Source organism: Glandiceps talaboti, chromosome 2 (genome assembly GCF_964340395.1).
Source record: "Glandiceps talaboti chromosome 2, keGlaTala1.1, whole genome shotgun sequence".
Lineage (NCBI taxonomy): Eukaryota > Metazoa > Hemichordata > Enteropneusta > Spengelidae > Glandiceps > Glandiceps talaboti.
In genome coordinates, this window is record NC_135550.1 from 29,573,584 (window position 1) to 29,594,070 (window position 20,487).

The 20,487-nt window shown below is 34.1% G+C and overlaps 2 protein-coding genes across 2 annotated transcripts; one reads left to right on the forward strand and one right to left on the reverse strand.

The window, feature by feature from the left end:
• The first annotated feature begins 98 nt into the window (after window positions 1-98).
• On the forward strand, window positions 99-15,845 carry LOC144450274 (transmembrane protein 87A-like). The gene is made up of 16 exons (XM_078140876.1): window positions 99-191; window positions 3,617-3,677; window positions 4,608-4,702; window positions 5,088-5,210; window positions 5,614-5,760; window positions 6,318-6,485; window positions 7,094-7,190; window positions 7,502-7,563; window positions 8,272-8,392; window positions 8,910-9,072; window positions 9,718-9,811; window positions 10,670-10,747; window positions 11,216-11,383; window positions 12,078-12,264; window positions 12,654-12,783; window positions 13,474-15,845. Exons 1-16 carry the CDS (start codon window positions 99-101, stop codon window positions 13,544-13,546), a joined length of 1,860 nt encoding a protein of 619 aa, XP_077997002.1. The 3' UTR covers window positions 13,547-15,845.
• Window positions 15,846-17,374: 1,529 nt separating this feature from the next.
• Window positions 17,375-20,241, reverse strand: LOC144453399 (protein O-glucosyltransferase 1-like). Its single transcript, XM_078144683.1, has one exon. It carries the CDS (start codon window positions 20,148-20,150, stop codon window positions 18,945-18,947), a length of 1,206 nt encoding a protein of 401 aa, XP_078000809.1. The 5' UTR covers window positions 20,151-20,241; the 3' UTR covers window positions 17,375-18,944.
• Between the last annotated feature and the right edge of the window lie 246 nt (window positions 20,242-20,487).

The window sequence follows — 20,487 nt, forward strand, 5'->3', positions numbered from 1 at the left end:
GGGTGAAATATATCCAATCAACGTTAGTGTTATATTGAATAGAAAATTTAGGTCGGAGCAAAGGTCATCAACCTTGCGCAGAAGGACATCATTGCAAGATGGCGAAGTTGGGGATCGTCGTTTTGTCTTTCATCGTAACTGGATGTTTTTGCTATCCCGAGCAAGGGAAATTCGAAGCAGTTTTGTCAAAGGTTCGTAGACTTCTTTAAACTTTGTATAAGGCAGACATAAAACTACTACGCCAAAACAGTCGATACTGTGCTGTTGCTAAGAAATGTTTATTTCATTTTATGAATAAATGGTAATCGTCAACGTGATTGATGTTGATGATGTGGCCGGCCATCCATGCAGTGTTTTAATAGTTGGCTGATATTTCATTTGAAACAGTGTCTTTAAATTTTAGTTTGCCCATTTTCTTACACCAGTATTTGGTTAGAACCAGAATCTTTATTTATTTTTTACTGAGTATGCAAATAGACTACAATCTATATTACATGTAATACCACATAAAATTGTCAAGATAGACACAAAACCTGTAAATTTAGAATTGTACTTTGAATGGGGTAACAGAAATAGTATTTAGATGGGCTTGTGGAATCAGTTAGTTGTGATTTGTATCATTTAATTTATCTTCATTTGCGGAAAATAATATTTGTAAGAAAATCATAAACCTTCATCAGAATGAGCTAGCACTCCACAGTGTTGCCAAGGGAATTACCATTAGTCCTGTAATTTCATTCAGAAACTAGGATTTCAGGTCATTAAAAATGGCAGACACCCCCCCCCCCCACCCTGCAGAAAACAAAAAACAACATATTTAGAAAAAAATTGAAGCACTTTTTTGTAATGATAATTATAATTTTGCTCATGAATAGATAATATGTCGGTATTACTAATTAATCATTCATATTATCAGTTCTTGAAAGTAAGATGAAAATTACCAATCGTTTAAGATAAGATGCATGACTAGATATAAATTTTGATTAATCTAAACACTGCCTGTAACCATGAAAATATGACAGTCATCTAACATAAGGAATACCTTAGTTTGGTTCACTACTGACTATGCATTCAGTTCACTACTCTGAATAAGACAAGCTAATTCCTAGTCTATGATCAAGAAATTTTCTATGTTGTGTTCATTGAAGTATGCAGTTTTACATGATATATTGATCATTTTTATCATAAATTCATATTTCATTTTTAACTTTCATCAATAAGACTATAGATTATATTAGAAATGGTATCTGCCACAAGGATTTATAGATAAATGGCAAAACCACAAAATGTATGGAATATTATTAGGACATTGGAAGTCTCTCAAAAGGCCAAAATACACAGGCAATTGTTAAGCAACACACAAAACAATTTGTTGCATACAACTAATTGTTTCATGTACACACATAATCACAGCAGCTTGCAACGTCACCAGGTGCATTGCAAGAGACCATACATGTCAGATTTTTTGCAATTTATCACAAGTTGCATCTCACATTGCCCATTGAATTGCCCTACGTACACATACCTACTAGAAATTACCTTGTGCAACTTTGCCTTCAAAAGACAAATTATTATATGTCATAAGTTGTCATTGATATTAGTTTTCAAATATTGGTTTCATATTGAACAAAGCACAGTAAGGTAATTTTACTCCTCCATGTGTTGTTTATTAATAGTTTAATCCAGCTACTAGGCAACTGCCATCTGCCTACATAATGCCTGCAAGAAAAAAATATACTCATAAATCAGCTTTCTAGGTTTTTACTTTAGTCATTGTACTGTATGATATGTCACATATTCTCCATAGTTCCTCGGAAGTATTTATTTGTAATTTTGGAATTGAGACATGCACACTGAGCTAGCATCTTCGAGGAATAAACCTGAACATGCATAGCATAGTGCCAATTTGTGATGGCCTGATAGATAATCTGGTGCCATACCATTCTAGTGATACTAGCGAGGGAAACTAAACTCTAAAACTACATATAGTTTGATATGTAGTATTATGTATTCAATAAATATCTAGAGTACCTTTTCCAAAGTAAGAATAGTTGTTTTTCTCCAAATTGATCATCTAGAAGGACACCAGTCAATCAATGTACCAGGCACCAATAATTTTTCAGCTGATAGTCTATATTGGATACAATATATAAAAATCAAGTGTGTGTGTGTGTGCGTGTTCACAGTTTTAATTGTATGCTCTCTCTTTAAAGACTGGATAATGCTTTGATTTATACTAGTAACCTTTATACTTTCCATATTAAATTATGACGTATAGTACTGCACGTTTATTATAACCTGTGTTGTCACATTTTGTTTAATGGTGAACCACTATAATTTCTGGATCCATATTTTGATTTGTCTCCTTATTCATGAAAAGTAGGAGCTGTGATGTGAACCCCTCTGGTATATGTCTGAAAAAATATGTCATAAAAACAACTACATCATGTAGGTAGTGTACTGAACAGTCACAGTACTACATTTACCAATAGGACTGAGTGTCTGCACTGTCTACCGATGTGAAACAGTGCATAGTTTCCTGTAACACAATAAAAGTTTTAAAAGCTAAGTGAAAAGAAACATTATGTGAACAAAAATGGACTTATTCAAGCTATCCAGTGTTGAATTATATTTCATACAAAAAACTTTATGAAATTGAATATTCCTCCTTCTGCAGACAAAAAGTCAAATGCAGATTTCCTAATTTACCATGTTTTCCATGCAAATAGAAAGCAATAAAATTGGTAATGTGTCATTCTTAACATGTTAATTATAGATATAATCAAGTGTCAAGCAAGTGAGATACCTCCAAATACCAGTAAAACCACTGTGTACTCCAAGTCTTAAGCTAAACAAAGCTGGGAAAGTCTGGAGTAAATTTCCTACTGAATTGCCTAGCATGAAATAGGTTGTGTTAATCTCAAATCACATGTACAAATCATTGAAATATCACTCCATTGAATAAATGTTAATATGTGTAATACAATATGTGATCATATCAGTACTTATTATTAACACTTCCTATAGAAGGGTAACAGCTGTACATTATCCAGTCTAGTTGATAACACCACATCATCCAACAATAGTGTTCTTATTGCACAGCAAAAGTGAATATTAGTGACATGAATTCCATTTATCATGATGGAAACAAAGGGGAGTATAATTGTCATTAATTAGAGTTTATTATTAGACATTATCACTTCGGCAAGCTGAGTTTGTGGAATTTGACTGTTTTTAAGTTTAGTGTACTTCTCAGATCCACTCTTGGGTGAAACGTTTAGCCTTACCAAGCTGACACTATATGACACACAAATCTAAATAATAGATGCAGATGGTAGTAACTGGTGAAGTGAGTAATGTGACTACTGTGTGAACTGTTTACCTACTGACAGTAGGTAAAGCCTACCTGAGCTCCCAAGACCTGTTACCATAATTTTCCTCCACAGTGTTATAGGAAAATATACTTCTATACCAGACCAAATTTTCATGTTTATTTGGATTCATGCATTGCTGCAAGAACATACTCAGTACATATATTTTGTGACTAACGTGAACATTGAATAGCAATGCATATCAATGTGTATATTTAAATCACACCTTGTTCTTTTGTTTTCAGGATGATCGCTATGTTGGTTTCCCCAAGAGTATGTTTAAAGGGAGTAAAATAAAACTAATGGGTAAGTTAATTGTGATGAGTAATATTTGAAATCTCTCCACAATATGAGTTTGTTAACTTTGTCGACTGCAGACATGGAGTATTGAAATGCTCTGAGTGTCAAAAAAGTGCTGCGCAAAGTCCTGTTATAAACTGGTAGTAAAGTACCCTATCTGTAGTGCAGGTCAGTCTGTTGTTACCAAGCTGGTGTTGCAGATATCACTATTGAGAATACCGAGGGTAGACATATTTGAAAATAATTGAAACCATGAGATTTGGATAAACTACAGCAAATAACTGACGTGTGCATTGGGTAGAATAATTAGGATTTACACATGTAATATGTCAGTAATCTTGCTATCAATCATACTCATTTTTTCTGTTTAAAGTAACTTTATATGACAGATCCGATGATTGAGTGAAAGTGAATTAAGACTAATGCAACTTGAAACAGTCAGAAAAGTAATGACTGTATTATTAATTGTCTATTTGTAATAGGTTTCCCACATTTGACAAAAATTCTTTGTGTAGATTGGAAGGGATGTCTATGTTGGTGAATGATTGTATATTAATGTTTATGTATACACTGTTTATAGGTCATGTGTGTGTGAATGGATTGTATAACCTCATGTTAGATTCTGTTTTCCATTACAAACAATCAATTTTTCACCACATGTGTTGATTTTAATTATTATCAAATCAAATTATTGATCTCATTATCATTAGACTCTTCCCCATTGTTTCAACTGTTTTCTCAATTTCATTTAGCGGACCCTTTTTCAGTTAACAGGACTCTTTTTACACATATTTTTACACACTTTTGGGTAAAGCTCCATTACTTTATTAAATTAATGGAACTTTACCCAAAGGTGTCCAATTATTTTCAGTAAATGTGCTCCGACTTGACCTATAACTATTAGTAACTTAAACCATGTATTTCCATCCAATATAGTAAAATGTACAGGTGAAAACACAGAAAATAAAGAATTTACTGTGAGCTGGATGTTACGCTGGACACCCTGTAGTGAGAACTACATGTACCTGGATGTAAGTAGTCATTTCTTGCCATTAACTCTTTCAACATTTTAACCAAATAGACATGCCAATAAAAACAAAAGAATGCAAAGTAAAATTGCAATTACAGCTCCATGTATGTTTCAGCCTATACTGGAGCAGTGTTCAATTGTAGAATGGAATTAGAGTTGTGGTACTCCATCTCAAATTGTTCTTGGCCAGCAAATTTCAGAGATGGCCATCCCACCCAGAGCCTAGATATCTGCACTGTGTGGGTATATAAATATATCTGTGTAACAGATATTGTCGTTCAAATAATTAATCTGACAGTCATGTTTGAAATCCTGTCAATATGCATGTCCCCCTAAAATCTAGGTTTATCCCTTTACCAAACTATTTTTTTGTCATTTTTTGCTAGTCAAATCTATATGCAACTTATTTCGAATATCCTGATACGGTTAGCCCAAATGAAGATCTCTTCATGCGCAAAATGAGTGCAGAGCCTTATGTTGGCAAATGTGGAGAAACACATGTCTTACCTGTAAGTATTCATGAGAATAAACTTTTTTATATCTGATCTTAAGTTGAAAGACAAGGGGAGGGTTTTGTGCAATCAATGATACTTCAAATGTAAATATAGAAGACGAAAAATTGATAAGAAAGATCAGCTTGTGTTTAGAACACTTTAAAAGGTGAACAAGTATTTTAATGTTACACTGAAGAAGTTATGATTTGAAATTATTTTGAATGGATATTAATTAATGACTGACCAAGATTCCTTTATGGCTGGGGAGAACCCTTTGTCAGTATGTTACATAGTATAATTATTGAAACATATATCCTTAAATGCTAAGTTTCTGTAAAAATGACATCTGGAAGCAAATACAACCAGTAGTGTACAGTGATTGTGACAATTCTTGTAATGTACATGTTTGTGATTCCAGGATGAGAGTAAGAGTGGCAGTGTGATAAAAGTAACTCCTGAACCACCACCAAGCAATAAAACTGCAACTGGATCAAAGGAAAAATTAGATCAGCAGTCAGAAGAAACAAAAGATACAAAAGACACAGAAAGAAGAAAGCGTGAGGAGGTAAAGTGTGGTTTTCATTTTGTATAAAGAACTTGTATTATGGTTATTTTCTTCTCAAATAACAAGGAACATTGTTTTCCAAGTCCTGATAATTCATAAAAGCTGTGAGTTGGCTATCTTTAGTCATTATTGACAAGAAATCATAGGCCATGGGGTTTGTGTTTACCATCAGAAATACTCATACAGTAATTTATCACTGATTTAATTTACTGTTTTTGACTATTAGTCATGGCATGGAGGTACAAGGGGAGACCAGGTCAGGTATTTTACAAAGTGAGATGCAAATCAGACTTTATCATGTGGCATGGTAAATGAAGGGTAGTTTAGGTACTGTACAGTAAAGGGCAGTACCAAGCCAAGTACAGTTCATGACTGAGAAATCAATGACATTTTAACTTGCACTTTGGGGTATGTTGTGGGTCCCTTACACAGTGATAGAAGTGGCCAACTACCAAAATGAAAAAGTGCAAATATTAAAATATTATACCCAGGCTACTACATCTTTTTGAATTACATTGAAAATTTGGTTATAGTTAACATTCATGGGTTTTTTTAAGGGTGGGGATGACAAAGATGCTGAAACTGCTGATACTGAGGCCAAAGAAACAGAAGATGCAGATAAGAAAATAACTGATGACACAAACAATGTTGAAAAAAACCCTGACAGTGATGATGCTGCCGAAGTTGAAGAAAGAAGCACCAAAGCAACTCTCCACTCTAGTGAGGTAATACACCTGTCTGTTAACATTGCCTTGTCATAAAAATACCACAAAGTTTAGAATTCAGACAGGAAACCCATATTTGTCATATATTGCTCTTTGAAATGTTGTCTTTTTGTGAAGATATTATTGATGTTGTGTGTATGAGTCATTATCATAAAGTCAACAACTTCCCTGACACACACTGTTCTCAAAAGTATTGTTGCTAGCCATAAGAGTAAGACCGTGGCTAAGTTGTAGTCAACACATATGAATAGTATAATATCTAGTTCATTATGCAATATCTGTACACATTGCCCAAAAAAGTGTACAATCTTACTTCCGAGTGTGCACACATTGCTTAAAATGTACTCATAATGTTGTTTTTCAATGAGCAAATTGTGTATCATTTTCCTCTTCATTAATCTGAGTAAGTGCAATGTTGCTGTCCATTGTACAAACCAGCATAAAATTTATTGCATGTTATTTGCAAAACAAAACAAAACACATACACAAAAACCATTTAATCTTGTAACCTTTTTTTTTTTTTAGCTTTCCCTTCATCAGGTTTTTAGTTGTCCATTGTATGTATTGGTGCATTTTTACTAACTTTATTTTCTGTTCTTGTATTGTAGAAAAATAGCCATGTTGTTACAACTACCTGGACAGAAGGAATGTATCTGTTTATTGTTGAGGTCACCCCTGATAGTGGTGCAGACATGCAAATAACAGGTATGATGTTTAAAACAGTACAGCATCTCATAATTCAAGCATCCTGCCACACATAACCTCCTTTCAGCATGATTCTTTCAAGACTTTATTCATTTGCTAATTTCAACTTTTGTTGATGTGAATTTGTAGGAACGTGATAGTTAATCGAAATGAAGGTTTAGTTTTGTATCTGTAGAATTAACTTCACACAAGTGACGTTCTGTTGATTAGGAAAGAAGTGTAGTGAATAAGCTATTGTTATTATTATTATAGAATGGAATATTTGGAAGATTGTATATGTTATTTTGGAATCTATTTGACTTTTCTTCTAGTGAATGTTGAAGTAGAGTCTAAAACTGGGTACATATCTGCAGTTGACTATCCACTACTGATAGTAAGTATGATGTTAATTACAACATAGATAAAGTAGAACTGCTAGCACCCTTTATGTTCACTTCTAGGTGTAACTTGACTTCACCTTGGCGCATCATATAAATTTATTATACTCTCAATAACGTTAATTTGTCCATAGGTATATTTCTTTGGGGTTGTAAACTATGAAATGTGTTTAGTTGTGTCTAACATGTTTTTTATACACTAACAAGGATTGTTATCAAACATCATGTAAGTAAACAAATATTTAAGTCAGCTAAGAAATGATATGGGCCTTTCCCAAATTTGCCATGGTGGCACTCTACTTCCTGTCTGTGTGTATACATAGTATAGGTTACGCCATTAATCATAGAGCACTGCTGCTTTCCTCGATATGTGAACAATACGAAAAACATCACTGATTTATACTTCTACAGAATATCAAGGGACATAGCTCTTAAGCAACGGTACTATGAGGTGATGAATTTGAGCAAGGGCGCTGTATTCTCAATTGCCTGTTTGCAATCTGGAATGACCTATTGCATACTGGAAGTATGATATTGAAAGACAGAGCTATTGTTGATGAGTTACATACATAGTACATAATGTGTGGTTTGCATTTAGATGTTTTTATATTAAGAATCTGAGTAAGGAGATATGAGATGTGTGAAATGTTTTGAGAACTTGTCTTATTACTCAAACTATTTACTATTCCTGTTTCATTTTGTAGTTCTATGGTGTGATGTGTATTGTATACTGCCTCTATGCTATCATGTGGCTGTGTTGCTCTGCCTGTCAGTGGAGAGACCTTCTGAGAATTCAGTTCTGGATAGGTGGTGTCATACTGCTTGGTAAGTAGATGTAGTAAATATTCAGTGGTGGTACGTTGGTAAACTCTACCTGAATTCCCAAGGATTTCACTGGGGTGTCCCACCAAAATTATGGTACTAGGTATGGAAACTTGTGCAAGTTTTACCAGATTTCCTTCTCTCTTACTTGGGTCCCCAAAACTTTGCAAAAATTCTAATCTTACTAAGTTCAGTCTAATTTATACTATAGACACCAGCATGGTAACTTTTTGAAAGTGTTCTTATCCTGTTTTAGGTAGTCAAATGTACAAAATAATTATGCAATAGGAGACGTGTAATTGTTGAATAAAGGATTTTTGAATTACTTGCATTTGTTATTGTGTGGATATTTGTTCTTATTTGTTCAACTAATGTTTTGTTTGTGAAACTTACAACAAATTGCAGTCAAATACATCATAGAAATTAATACAGCTGTGTTGAAGTGGATTCAATGATATTCACTTGACAGAAAACAATCAAGTTTAATAATGTGAGTGTTGCTTGATTTTCTTTTTTGCAGGTTTGCTAGAAAAAGCTGTTTTCTATGGTGAATATCAACATATCAATTCTAATGGTGATTCAGTGAGTGGTGCAGTAGTGTTTGCAGAGTTAGTGTCATGTCTTAAAAGAACACTAGCCAGAATGCTGGTGATCATTGTTAGTTTGGGATTTGGCATTGTCAAGTAAGTCATAAAAACAGTATCATTGTTGTTGCATGGATGTTATAAAACATTTCTCATGAATTGACTTCATCATACAATAGTGGTAGTGAAAAAAACATCATGGAACGTTGCATTGAACGTAATATGTGTTTTATCTTTTATGCATTTTGTTTATGTTGTGAATTTTACTCTTGTTGCTTTGTAATATGTTTACAATTATTTTCTATCAATATTGATATGATTTATTTTTGTCTGTAAAATGAATACATGATCATTTCCTTATTCTCAACTTTTCTGACAACCTAATACTACATAGAAATATTTTATATTTCATTATAATGTGTATCTCAGATTCAAATGGTGTATGAATGCAGATGAATGTTGTTCTGTAGACATCTTATGAAAGGTTCTGTTTCTATGGTGATCTAGTGCTATTGATATTGCAGCCATTCATTCTCGCAAACCAGAGCTATTATTTCTTTACAAATACTTTGACAATTTTGTATTCATTTATCCTATCTTCTATTGATTTGATGTACAGACCTTGTCTAGGTCCAATGTTGTATTCATTTATCCTATCTTCTGTTATTGATTTGATGTACAGACCTCGTCTAGGTCCAATGTTGTATTCATTTATCCTATCTTTGCTATTGATTTGATGTACAGACCTCGTCTAGGTCCAATGTTGCACAGAGTTTTAGGAGTTGGTGCCCTCTATTTCATCTTGGGTGCAATTGAAGGATGTCTCCGGTCATTGAGGGTAAGTTTATAGGTTTTCATGCACTGTTAGGAAGGATTGATGATGTCATACTTCTGATTTGAGTGTAAAATTTCAAATGGTCTGTCGTAATATGAATCAAGTAAACAGGTTTGTTTATCCCAAAATCAAACAATCATGAGAGAATCACAATGACTGTAAGTTTAGACTACATGAAAACTAGAAACTTTAGAAAGCAAGGCAGATATTTTCAAATTTATATATGACAAAGGTTATCATGTTCATGCAGTCCTAGTTTTTAGCATAGCACTTTTGATCTGTCCTAATTGACGATCCTCATCAGAATGACATATTCCATAGTTACAGCTGACCTGTAGGTGGCAGTATCATCTGCCTTATGCTTATGGTCAATGATCCTCATCAGAATGACGCATTGCTTAGTTACAGCTGACCACTAGGTGGCAGTATGATCAGCTGATTATAGATGTTAGGTACTTTGATTGCCCCATCTCTGTTGATCTTGGAATTACAGTATCTGATACGAAGAGTCTCCCTGATCTTTTCTAGGAAAGTGGGCCTGTGTCAATAACACTAACATATTTTCTGATTTGAGAATATGATGACAGATGCTGTATGAAGAGTAAACATTGAGTTTGGTAAAAACGACAAGTCCTTTTGTCTACGTTAAATTTACCAACTTTCAACTTCACACAGGAGGTCTTCTTCAGGGTAGAGTAGTGTAGTGCGTGAAGCTAGTAAACACCGGAAGTGGAGACTTTCTCCAGTCCATGCCTCCTAGTTGACTCACCATTATAGTTGGACACAGTAAACATTCTCAGGTCAAACAAACACAGAGTATGCACAGGAACCCCATCTGATCTTGAATTTTGTTTCTTTCAGCCCAAGCAAGATCCTTCAAAACAGGCATTATTAGCTGGCATACCATTAGCTGTTCTTGATGCTGCAATTTGCTGGTGGATATCCTTTATGATATGTAATTGATATGTAAGATGGAGTAGGAAAAACACGTCATTTATATTCAGATTGTAGACATCAGTGACATTGAAAAAGTGTTTAAATGAAGTAGACAGCTATTATATACAATATACATACATGTTGGAAAATGTGTAGATATTTGATTGAGTTTGATATGATATTACTGGTAGTTAGTACACGGACAAGATGTGATAGATCTACCACAGTTGAGGAATTCAATTGTAAAACTGTTGATTGTGATCAATGAAGCTACAAGATTGACGTTTGATAGAAGTAATTACAGTGTATATGGATGAAGTCAAGACAGTTGTACATCAAATTTATTGATAGATTTCGGTGTCTATTTTATAGGATGCTGGTGTATGTTGGTTTGATAAGATTTGATATTAGATAAGACTGAATGAAGGATTGTATACATGTATAAGAGTTTAATTCCTTAACTTGACTCACATATTTACCAGTTTAGTGCAGACCACTAGAACCTTGCGTTTACGTCGCAATGTAGTTAAATTATCTTTGTACAGACATTTCACCAATACACTTATATTTAGCGTTGTTGCTGCTTTAATCTTCATGGTGTGGTCAATTAAAGCACACCGATTTACAGACTGTCTCACAGTAAGTATTAGTCTTGACTTTCTCATCAACAAATCTAGTTTTAGTTTGAGTCTTTAATTAAAACATGCATCGTATATAGTCAAGAAGCTTTGCTGCATGAGATGTGAATGCCGTTGATAACTTTAGAACAAAGAAGACGTAAGATTTAGAAAAATGAAGTTACCGAAGGATCTCATGGAGAATGATAGATTTATAGATCTTGTCAGGGTCATTGGCAAACTTATTGAAGGTCGCAGTTTTGCAAATTGTGCTTGAATATTATAGTAATAGTTGACACACTGAATAATTTGAAGTGTTACACACACTGTGTAACCACTACATGTAATCTAGCAACATTTATATAAACATTTTCATTTAAGGCTGGGTTGTAAGAATAAACAATTTGTAGTTCAGTGAGATGTTGTTGACTTGAAGACAAACAAAATGTTCAAACCTCGTTGACTGTACTCAGAAATTGATTCGGTTATGAGCAGCATTTGTTTCATAGCACAGGAGAACAATTGTATCTTTGACATGGCTAAAATTGTAAAGAAAGTGTGGCATAACTTACTAGTATCTTGCATTTAGTTGACAGTGGTCATGGAAATTTGTAGTTGCTGTAGACAATCATTTTTCCAAAGGCCAAGACATAAAATAAACTGCTAAGTACAATATTGATATGAGAAATAACTTAGTTTGTATACTTGATTTGTAGGATTGGAAAGAACTCTGGATAGATGAGGCCTACTGGCATCTCTTATTTTGTCTGGTGTTAATGGTCATTATGGTACTATGGAGACCAACTGCTAACAACCAGAGATATGCATTCTCACCATTGACAGATTTAGCTGAGGAGGAAGGAGACGAAGAGAGCAAAGAACCTATGATGAATGATGCCTTTGGTAAGTTAAAAAGTAATGTACATGTAGTAGGTACAAAGACCAGTTGTTAGACTTAGGTTAAGAAATCAACAGTTGATTTGAGTGTTGTAAAGGTATGATTTACCCTTCAAAAAAGTGATGCTATCAGTAATGTTTTACTGACTTCTACAACTAGCACTGATTTACCCCATTCACACTCAGTCCCTTATATAAAAAGTAAACAGTACTATATGTAAGACGGCACTGGATGATGGCCAGTGGTATTATAAGACAAAAATTGCCAAAGAATTATGCAAAGAATTTAACCTTTGTGATTTCTTGTATACCATCATAAACCGTATATGTTTTGTACCTTAACAACTTGCGATGTAAAGAACTGTTTTAAATTTATATATCTTTTGTTTCAACAGAGGGAATGAAGATGAGAGGTGTAGGGGGTAAGAGTAATGGTTCACCCAGGGTACATATCACTCCAGACAGCAAAGCTGAAGCTGATCTCAAGTGGGTTGAAGAAAACATTCCACAGTCAGTTGCTGATGCGTAAGTATCCCCTCAATATAATGTTGTTTTACACCATTATTGGGTTCACACGTGAAAAGGCTATAAAATCCTTGAATTTCAAAACACCCCTGGAAAGTAGTAGGAAGTCCTGCAAAATTTGTTGTATCTTGCCCGGAGTATGACCTTTACCACATGATCAGCCAAAAAATAGAAAATTCCCATTACATGACTGGTAAATTTTCAAATCAGTGTTATCAATGATAAAATGAGATTGTGTGATAAAGTCACGTTACATTGCTAGTATGATAATAAAACTGTAAGCCACTTCTTTCACAAGAGTTATTATTCAGAAACTTTGTAGTTTTCGGTCATGCCATAATTAAATAGTTATTATCACATCGTATAATGATATTCCTGTTGTATAAGAAGTGAAGTGAAGAGTTGGGAAGAGGGATTTAGTTTTCAAAGATGTGATATACAGGTACTAGGTTTATCCATGCACACAAGAGAGGATCCCTTCTATTGCCTTTGGTATAGCCATGAGAATTTATATATTTACTATATGTTAATATTCATTGCAGAGCCCCCCCCCCCCCCCCCCCCCCTTAAAAAAAATACCTACAATCAAAATTATGAAAGAGATGTGAAAGATGCAATGGAAATAGGAAGTGCTGACAATTGTTCTTGTTTAATTTAGTCATTTGACAAGTATGCTTTCTTATTTTTCAGAGCATTACCAAGCCTTCTTGACTCAGATGAAGAAATTATGACCACAAAATTTGAAATGAGTAAAATGGAATAAGGAAGAATGTGAATGATGCCTTATACAGGGTGTGATATTGTGATATGAAGGTCATCTTACCAATAAGAATAATACTCTAGGAACTATGAAGTGTGTCCCAATATTTCCTGAAAATATAACGCAAAATTACTCCTGCAAAGGACTGGGGCTTATGGGGTTTATTTTAATGTACCTCTTTTTCTCACAAAGGCTATGTTTATCTTTGAAGTAAAATAAGATAATCTGTTTTACGTTGAAAGATGACACCCTTCCATTCTTTTTGTGTACTGTATTTATATGGTGACAGAGTTAAGAAAGAATTTGCATTGAAAATGATGAAATAAAGACTGGGTCATGACTTGATAGATAGTTTCCATTGTTTATACTTATTGATATATTGACCCTACTAATTATCAGTCAATTGCATTTTACTCCAAAATTGCAACATACAATTTCAATTACCACTTTCAGTATCGGCAATGGACACTCACTACCTTTCCTTCCATTTTCATCATGGCTTTGAAAATTTATCAGTTCTTTACCAATAATGGTGCTTGTTTTAGCTCTTCTATGTACAAATATGGTAGTTCAGTGTTGCTGATACGAGGGATCTGTGAATACTTCATGTACTACTCAGAACACTTTTATAGTTTTACTTCAACTACTTTTATAAAAAATGGAAACTTATGAACTAGATACAATCATATTGGAGGTGTCTACTGTCATCTTGTTTATTTGCCCCTTTGCTGATTATATAGAAGAAATAATTTGCGACAACAACTTTGCAGTGGTTTTATTGCAAGTTGAAAGAAATAACTAATCAGTTTATGTTATTTACTACATGGAATGAGAACAGAGTCCTCCTACTAATATGCCAAGAGAGCTATTTCCTCATTCCATAATTCTGTCCTTCAGTAATCTGTATTATTACATAAATGTGTAAGTGAAAAGACAATTGTCAGTATCGCCATAACATACCAGATTAGTTAAGTATACTCAGAACAACAGATTCTCTTCATAGCTTTTGAAAAGCTAGAATTCCTTTCTGTATGGGTTTATGTATGGTCTGCAATATTGTATGTAAATAGTCTTTCCAGGTGAGGTACTGTTACAACAAGAAGTGAATTTTCAGAGAGATGAAACCCCCTTTCTTGTCTTCACTTCCATGTTCTTCTGTTGTTTGGTAATGCCTAGTGAAGTTTGTTTTTTCAATTGTAGTAATTTAAGTTTAAAAATTGTTTATATTTTTCAAGTTTCACATCAGTAGTATGTATTATGGGGCAATAAAGTTACTTTCCTGTTACAAAAAGATTAAGTGATGAAGGTGTTAACATGGGTAGTTGTTATACATTGGAACCAATAGTGTAGATGTATTTATGATTTATTTTTGAATGTGCATGATGTAATTTTTAGGTCAGGTTCCAAGCATTGGGCTTGACAAGAGGGTTTAAGTTGTATTTGGCTGGCCAATGAATGTAAAGACATAAATGAATAACTTGGATTGTTGTGGTAGAAAAAGACTATCGTGTATATTAACATGAAGTACTCTAAGTCTGTAAATTGAATCCTTGGTTTTTGTTACTCAAAGGAGAATTTAGGTACTACATTTTGAAGTGCCTATACCAGAATGGTGATAACTATTACGATATCTCGCATGACTGTAGGCTTAGCACAGCTTCTCATTTCCATTAATTCTGTCCCAGTCATAATTCTAGAGACTGTATTACTGCATAATATACACATTTATTTTTTCAATAACTGAAAAGTGTCACTTTTTTAAAAATACTTTTCACCCTCTAGTAGCTAAGTACTACAATCATGAATATGGCAAAGACAAACACTTCAGACAGTATTCGTATTGTATCTCATTTCATATTTTCAAAATGCTATCGTAAATTTTTTGTTTGCGAGTCTCTGTCATAACATGAATTGTTGTTGAAAAGCACTATGGTAACTTGCCATGACTGGGACAGTTGTCTTTGATGTAGAACTCTGTCATAGAAAAGTGGTCATGTCTCTGGTAGGTGAACATAGCATGAAGGGATTGAATTGGTTGCATGCTATTTGGCTAGTCTAAGAATAAATACTAGCCAAGGATGTACAAAATTTTGAAATCCTCGGCTAGTTGGTTGGTTGGTTGGTTGGTTGGTTGAGTCATGATTTATCTGTCTATATGCTTAGTTTAGAGCATATTTATTATCTTTTAGTGACTTTACACTGGCTCTTTAAGATTCTCATTTTTTTAAAAGAGGTCTTGAAAATTTATGATGTAATTGAACATGGGCTTTAAAACTTAAAACATTGTGGAATAAAGATATTGTACAGGAAGTGATAGTCTGAATATTTTTTTTTCAAATGTATGTGGCATCGCACACACCAGTAACTGAAGTTTAATGGCAGACATCTTAATGCTTCGTCAAGAGAGAGTTTACATTGTCTAGAGAGAGTTTACATTATGTTGAAATGGTATAAAAATAGCTGGTTTTGGTAGTTATGATTTTCAAGCCAGCCATATTGCATTTGTGTGCTGATTGTCTCCCTGAATTGACAGCACAAGAGATGAAAATCTGGAATTCATCACTGGACACCATTTTAAGTGGTATAGTTGAACTTTCCCTGCAAAAAGTATTGATATGAGAGAACAATGTACCACTTTAGAAAGTAGTAACTTTTGACCAGCCAAGAATGTTGGACATTTGCCTATCATGAGAACACACCTTCACTGCTTTAATTTAGATAAAGAGCATACACATGCATGATGGCCATTTTCCTAGATTTTAAAACTATCTACATGCTAATATGGCAAAATCAGTTAAAAGCTAAATATGTTGCTTAACAAGATTTATCTGCAATTGCATAATGAGGGCTTTTAAATTGTCAGTTGAGCTGATGTGGACACCAAACATAGCAGGAAATGACATCTCATTGTACATGTTGTAGTAGTTTGTGCTGAATGTGAGGTACAAATGGAAATGAAATGAGAACGACGAGGCCTTGTGAAAGATTTAAGTTGTAGTGTGTGTGTGTGTGTGCACGCATGTGTGTGTGTGTGTGTGTGTGGAGGGAGTGCATTGAAAACACATACATATTTTCAGACTATTAAGTATTATTTATTTAGATAAACAAAATAGAGGAAAAAGTAATTCTACATATAAAACTATCTAATATCGGCCCTTCCTGTGCAAGTACCAGTATTTATCTGTGATCTCTTAAATCTTACAAATATTATTTTTGCCAAATATGTCTAATGATGACATCATTTGACTAAACTGGATCACATGGTTGAATATATACACAAGTCTGACTTCAGACAGGATTTTGATTGGTTACAGTTTGTAATTGAATTCTGTGAAGTTAAAATCACAAGACAAATATGATAAGAGCGATGTCAAATACATGTATATAAGGATATGACAATTCTTGAACACTTCATAAACTTATGTCATAAATGGAAAAAAAATATATTCATGATTTAATAAGTTGTTATAATCTAATATATGAGTATATACCATGAGATGTTCTAAGGAATAATACATTTGGTTAATATACAGTAATTGTTTAAATTTAAACACCCTTGCTGAAATGATACACCATCATTAATACCATGTATTGCATCTGATAATGTCAATTTATATATATATGAAATCAACGTAATGAATGAAAGTATTATTAAATTGTCAATGAGTGCACAACTGAAAATATTCTTATTGTTATACAAATTCATACACTACCAGTAATAATGTAAACTGACTGGAAATATCTCATTTATGTGTTACAATAAATTCAATGACCATACTAATCAATCAATCAATCAATCAATCAATCAATCAATCAATCAAAATGAAATTTATAAAGTGACAATCTCCAGAGCACTGTTCAGTTCAGTGGTGGGTTAGACCACTTATTATACAAATGTAAACGAACAAATGAAAGACGTTATATTTGAAAACAACATTGTGATGCAAAAGAAAATAATTTACAACTGTGGGTTCTTTACTCATATTGCAAAAAGACTGGTAGTTGCAGACACTTGTAGAAATATACAGGTCTCTCATTTCAGTGTCACTACTCTATTAAAATATAATTTTTCAATATCATTAATCCTCAACAATTATTCAAATTTCACTGATATTATACTTTCATGAGAAATTTGACAAAATAACACTTCTAATATTATATTATCCCTCTTAATTTACTGATGTAAAATGCTGTGAACATTAATATATATTTTTGTTTTTAAAGTGAATTCGGAACTTGGGTAGATTTCACCTGTTTAGAATCATTAGACGCATATATTGTCATGATCAACATGACTATGCTGACAGGCTGATTTTAATTGTCAATTCCAGTCAATTATTTCAAGGTTTTAAAGTTTATCAAATTGGGTGCAAAGTTTGTGTCATTTCATATCAAATTTGTACATGTGTACTCAAGTACTGGCCTTCCTACGCAGCCCAGCGTGCATACTCCTGTAGTGGGACTGATATCTATTTTCTATTCAACAATCCACAGGCAAGTAAGAAGTAAGAACTGTTCTTACTTGTCTGTTAACAAACTCAATTGCTTTACTGTCAGTGAAATTTTGATACTCAAATAAAGTCGATAAAAATATTTTGCTCTAGACTTTCAATATCCCTCTCTTGAGATGAATACAAAAAGTCCAAATCAAACAGAACAACTAACTTGTATTTCCATTAAAAAAGGAACCATAGTTAAGTAACACATTCCACAATAGATATTTGCAGCTTGTACTCACAATATGGAAAACGACTATGGGGACTGCAAATTTCCTTTCTCCACATTTGTATGGCCTCAGACCACTAAAAAGTGGTCTGAAGTATGGCTAACCTAAGACCACTATTGTTAGTGGTCTGAGGGCTAACTTGTTCTCCAGTTGTTAAAGACAAAATTATTTGTTTACAAACTGTTGTTGCAAATGAAGATATTATATATTATTCTAACATACAGCACAATAGAGTATAAACAGGGATCTATAACTCAGGTCTCTTTTAAAGTCTTGTGGAATAAATACATAATTTGTACTTTTAAGTTTACGAAGCATTGTGGTCATACATGTATATGTCTTTATCTGTGGAAAGGGAGTTCAGTTACATGTCTAGGGAAATACAGTGGAGCAGTACAGTGTCTGTGTTTACATGTATACAATGACTGTTAGCATGGTGTTAGTTACTAAACAGTCCTGGGTAACTGTACTAAGTATCAAATGGAAGTACCAACAGAAATATACTATCTTATCATAGTAATACTGTTTCACTGTATAGTCTATCTAGAGTCAATTCTACAATTTATAGACTGTGTCATACTTTGAGTAAGTCTGTCTGTTCACCACAAAAAGTATATATTATACAATATCAGACTGGTATCACTTTATAACCCAGTATTAATAATTACATAATAATTACAACTCATCTTTCAATTGCATTAACTGTAAAGCTGGATTTCTTTTAGGTTTATATTTCATAAGCTTTGCATATTCTAGGAGCAGTTTTCTCCAGTAGCATTCTATATCCTCCATTCTAAGATGATCCCAGATTAATTTGAAACCCCTCTCTGCAATTTCATGTGCGATTTTGTCATTGGCTTTGACAAATTCAATCACTTCCTTCACCTGATTGAGATCTTGACTTACTGGGATGTAATGAACCCATTGTTTCAGTGCTGGATAGAAAAACTCTTGCCAATCATTACCAACATGAAAAACTAATGATTTGCATAGAAAGAGATGCTTCAAACGGAAGCTTGCTGCAACACCTCGGAAGTTAAATAGATATTTGTATTGGCAGTGCTCTTCTAAAGTAATTTCTTTTGCTGGAGGAGCTCCAAGAGTATCCTTATCAGATTTCCATGCTTGGTTTTTGGTATACTGGGCATCAACAAGGTCAGGTTCAGCTCTAGATAGAAGGACCAATGGATCACGTTCAGCACTGGTTCTGGAACCTCTGAAGAATGCTTTTTCATGTTTCTCCTCCCAAGGCCACTTCTTAGCTTCCTTGTACAGTGACTCTCGAAACAGATCCCATCTTCCAAGTCCAGTTGGAAATATTGGCCAGACTGCAGGTCCACCTTCCCAGAAGGTCCATGCTGGGTACATAATATCCCACATTTGGCTATCTACTTTACTGAAGGAAAGTACGGGTTTGGGGTCTGTGTATTTTGGACTTTGTGGATAGTCTCTTACATTGATAATAAACTCCATATCAGGTAACCTATTTATTTGTTTTAGAATGAAATGTTCAACTCCACTGCATCGAGATGGAAACATACACTCTTTAGATCTGTACAGTTTATGTTTGATGATCTGATAATGTGTGCCCACTTTTTGGCCTAAGGTCTTTTCAAATAGATCCTTTGTGATACCACCCCGGTCCTTCCATACCTTCAAATCATAGTTGAGGACGTTCCTGTGACAAGAACATTCTCTGATGTCTTGTTCGCATTCAGTGTATTTGCTGAGTGCGAACTCAATTTCGTTTAGGTACAGTTGCCACCTTGGATCAGTTGTGTTTGAAGACACTCCATCTACCTCGTCTGATCCACTGCATTGATGCGAAACCAAGAGGAGAACAGAGATCGCTACAAGGCGTTGCACGATTCCCACTTCCATTTTCACTTTTTGATGGTCAATGACGTGTCCTTATGTTACTGGAGTCTTGCATCTACACGTTCATCCGGGACGAACTGGTCTCTCCTCGATCCTCCCTGTAAATGAGCGAAACCAATTAGTAACCCTTACGTTTATATTCAAGAACAAAACAAATTTAAGGATGGCAGGGTACAGAATGTTGGAATATTTGTTTACACCTAATGAAAAAACTGGTACCAAAGCCTCATAATAGAGTACACACCTGTGGCGCGGCGACCGACTATTACACTTCGAGGTCGGGGTTCAGAGTGTATCTTAATTAGCGCCCGCTAGAGGTGAACCATGAGGATCACATGAT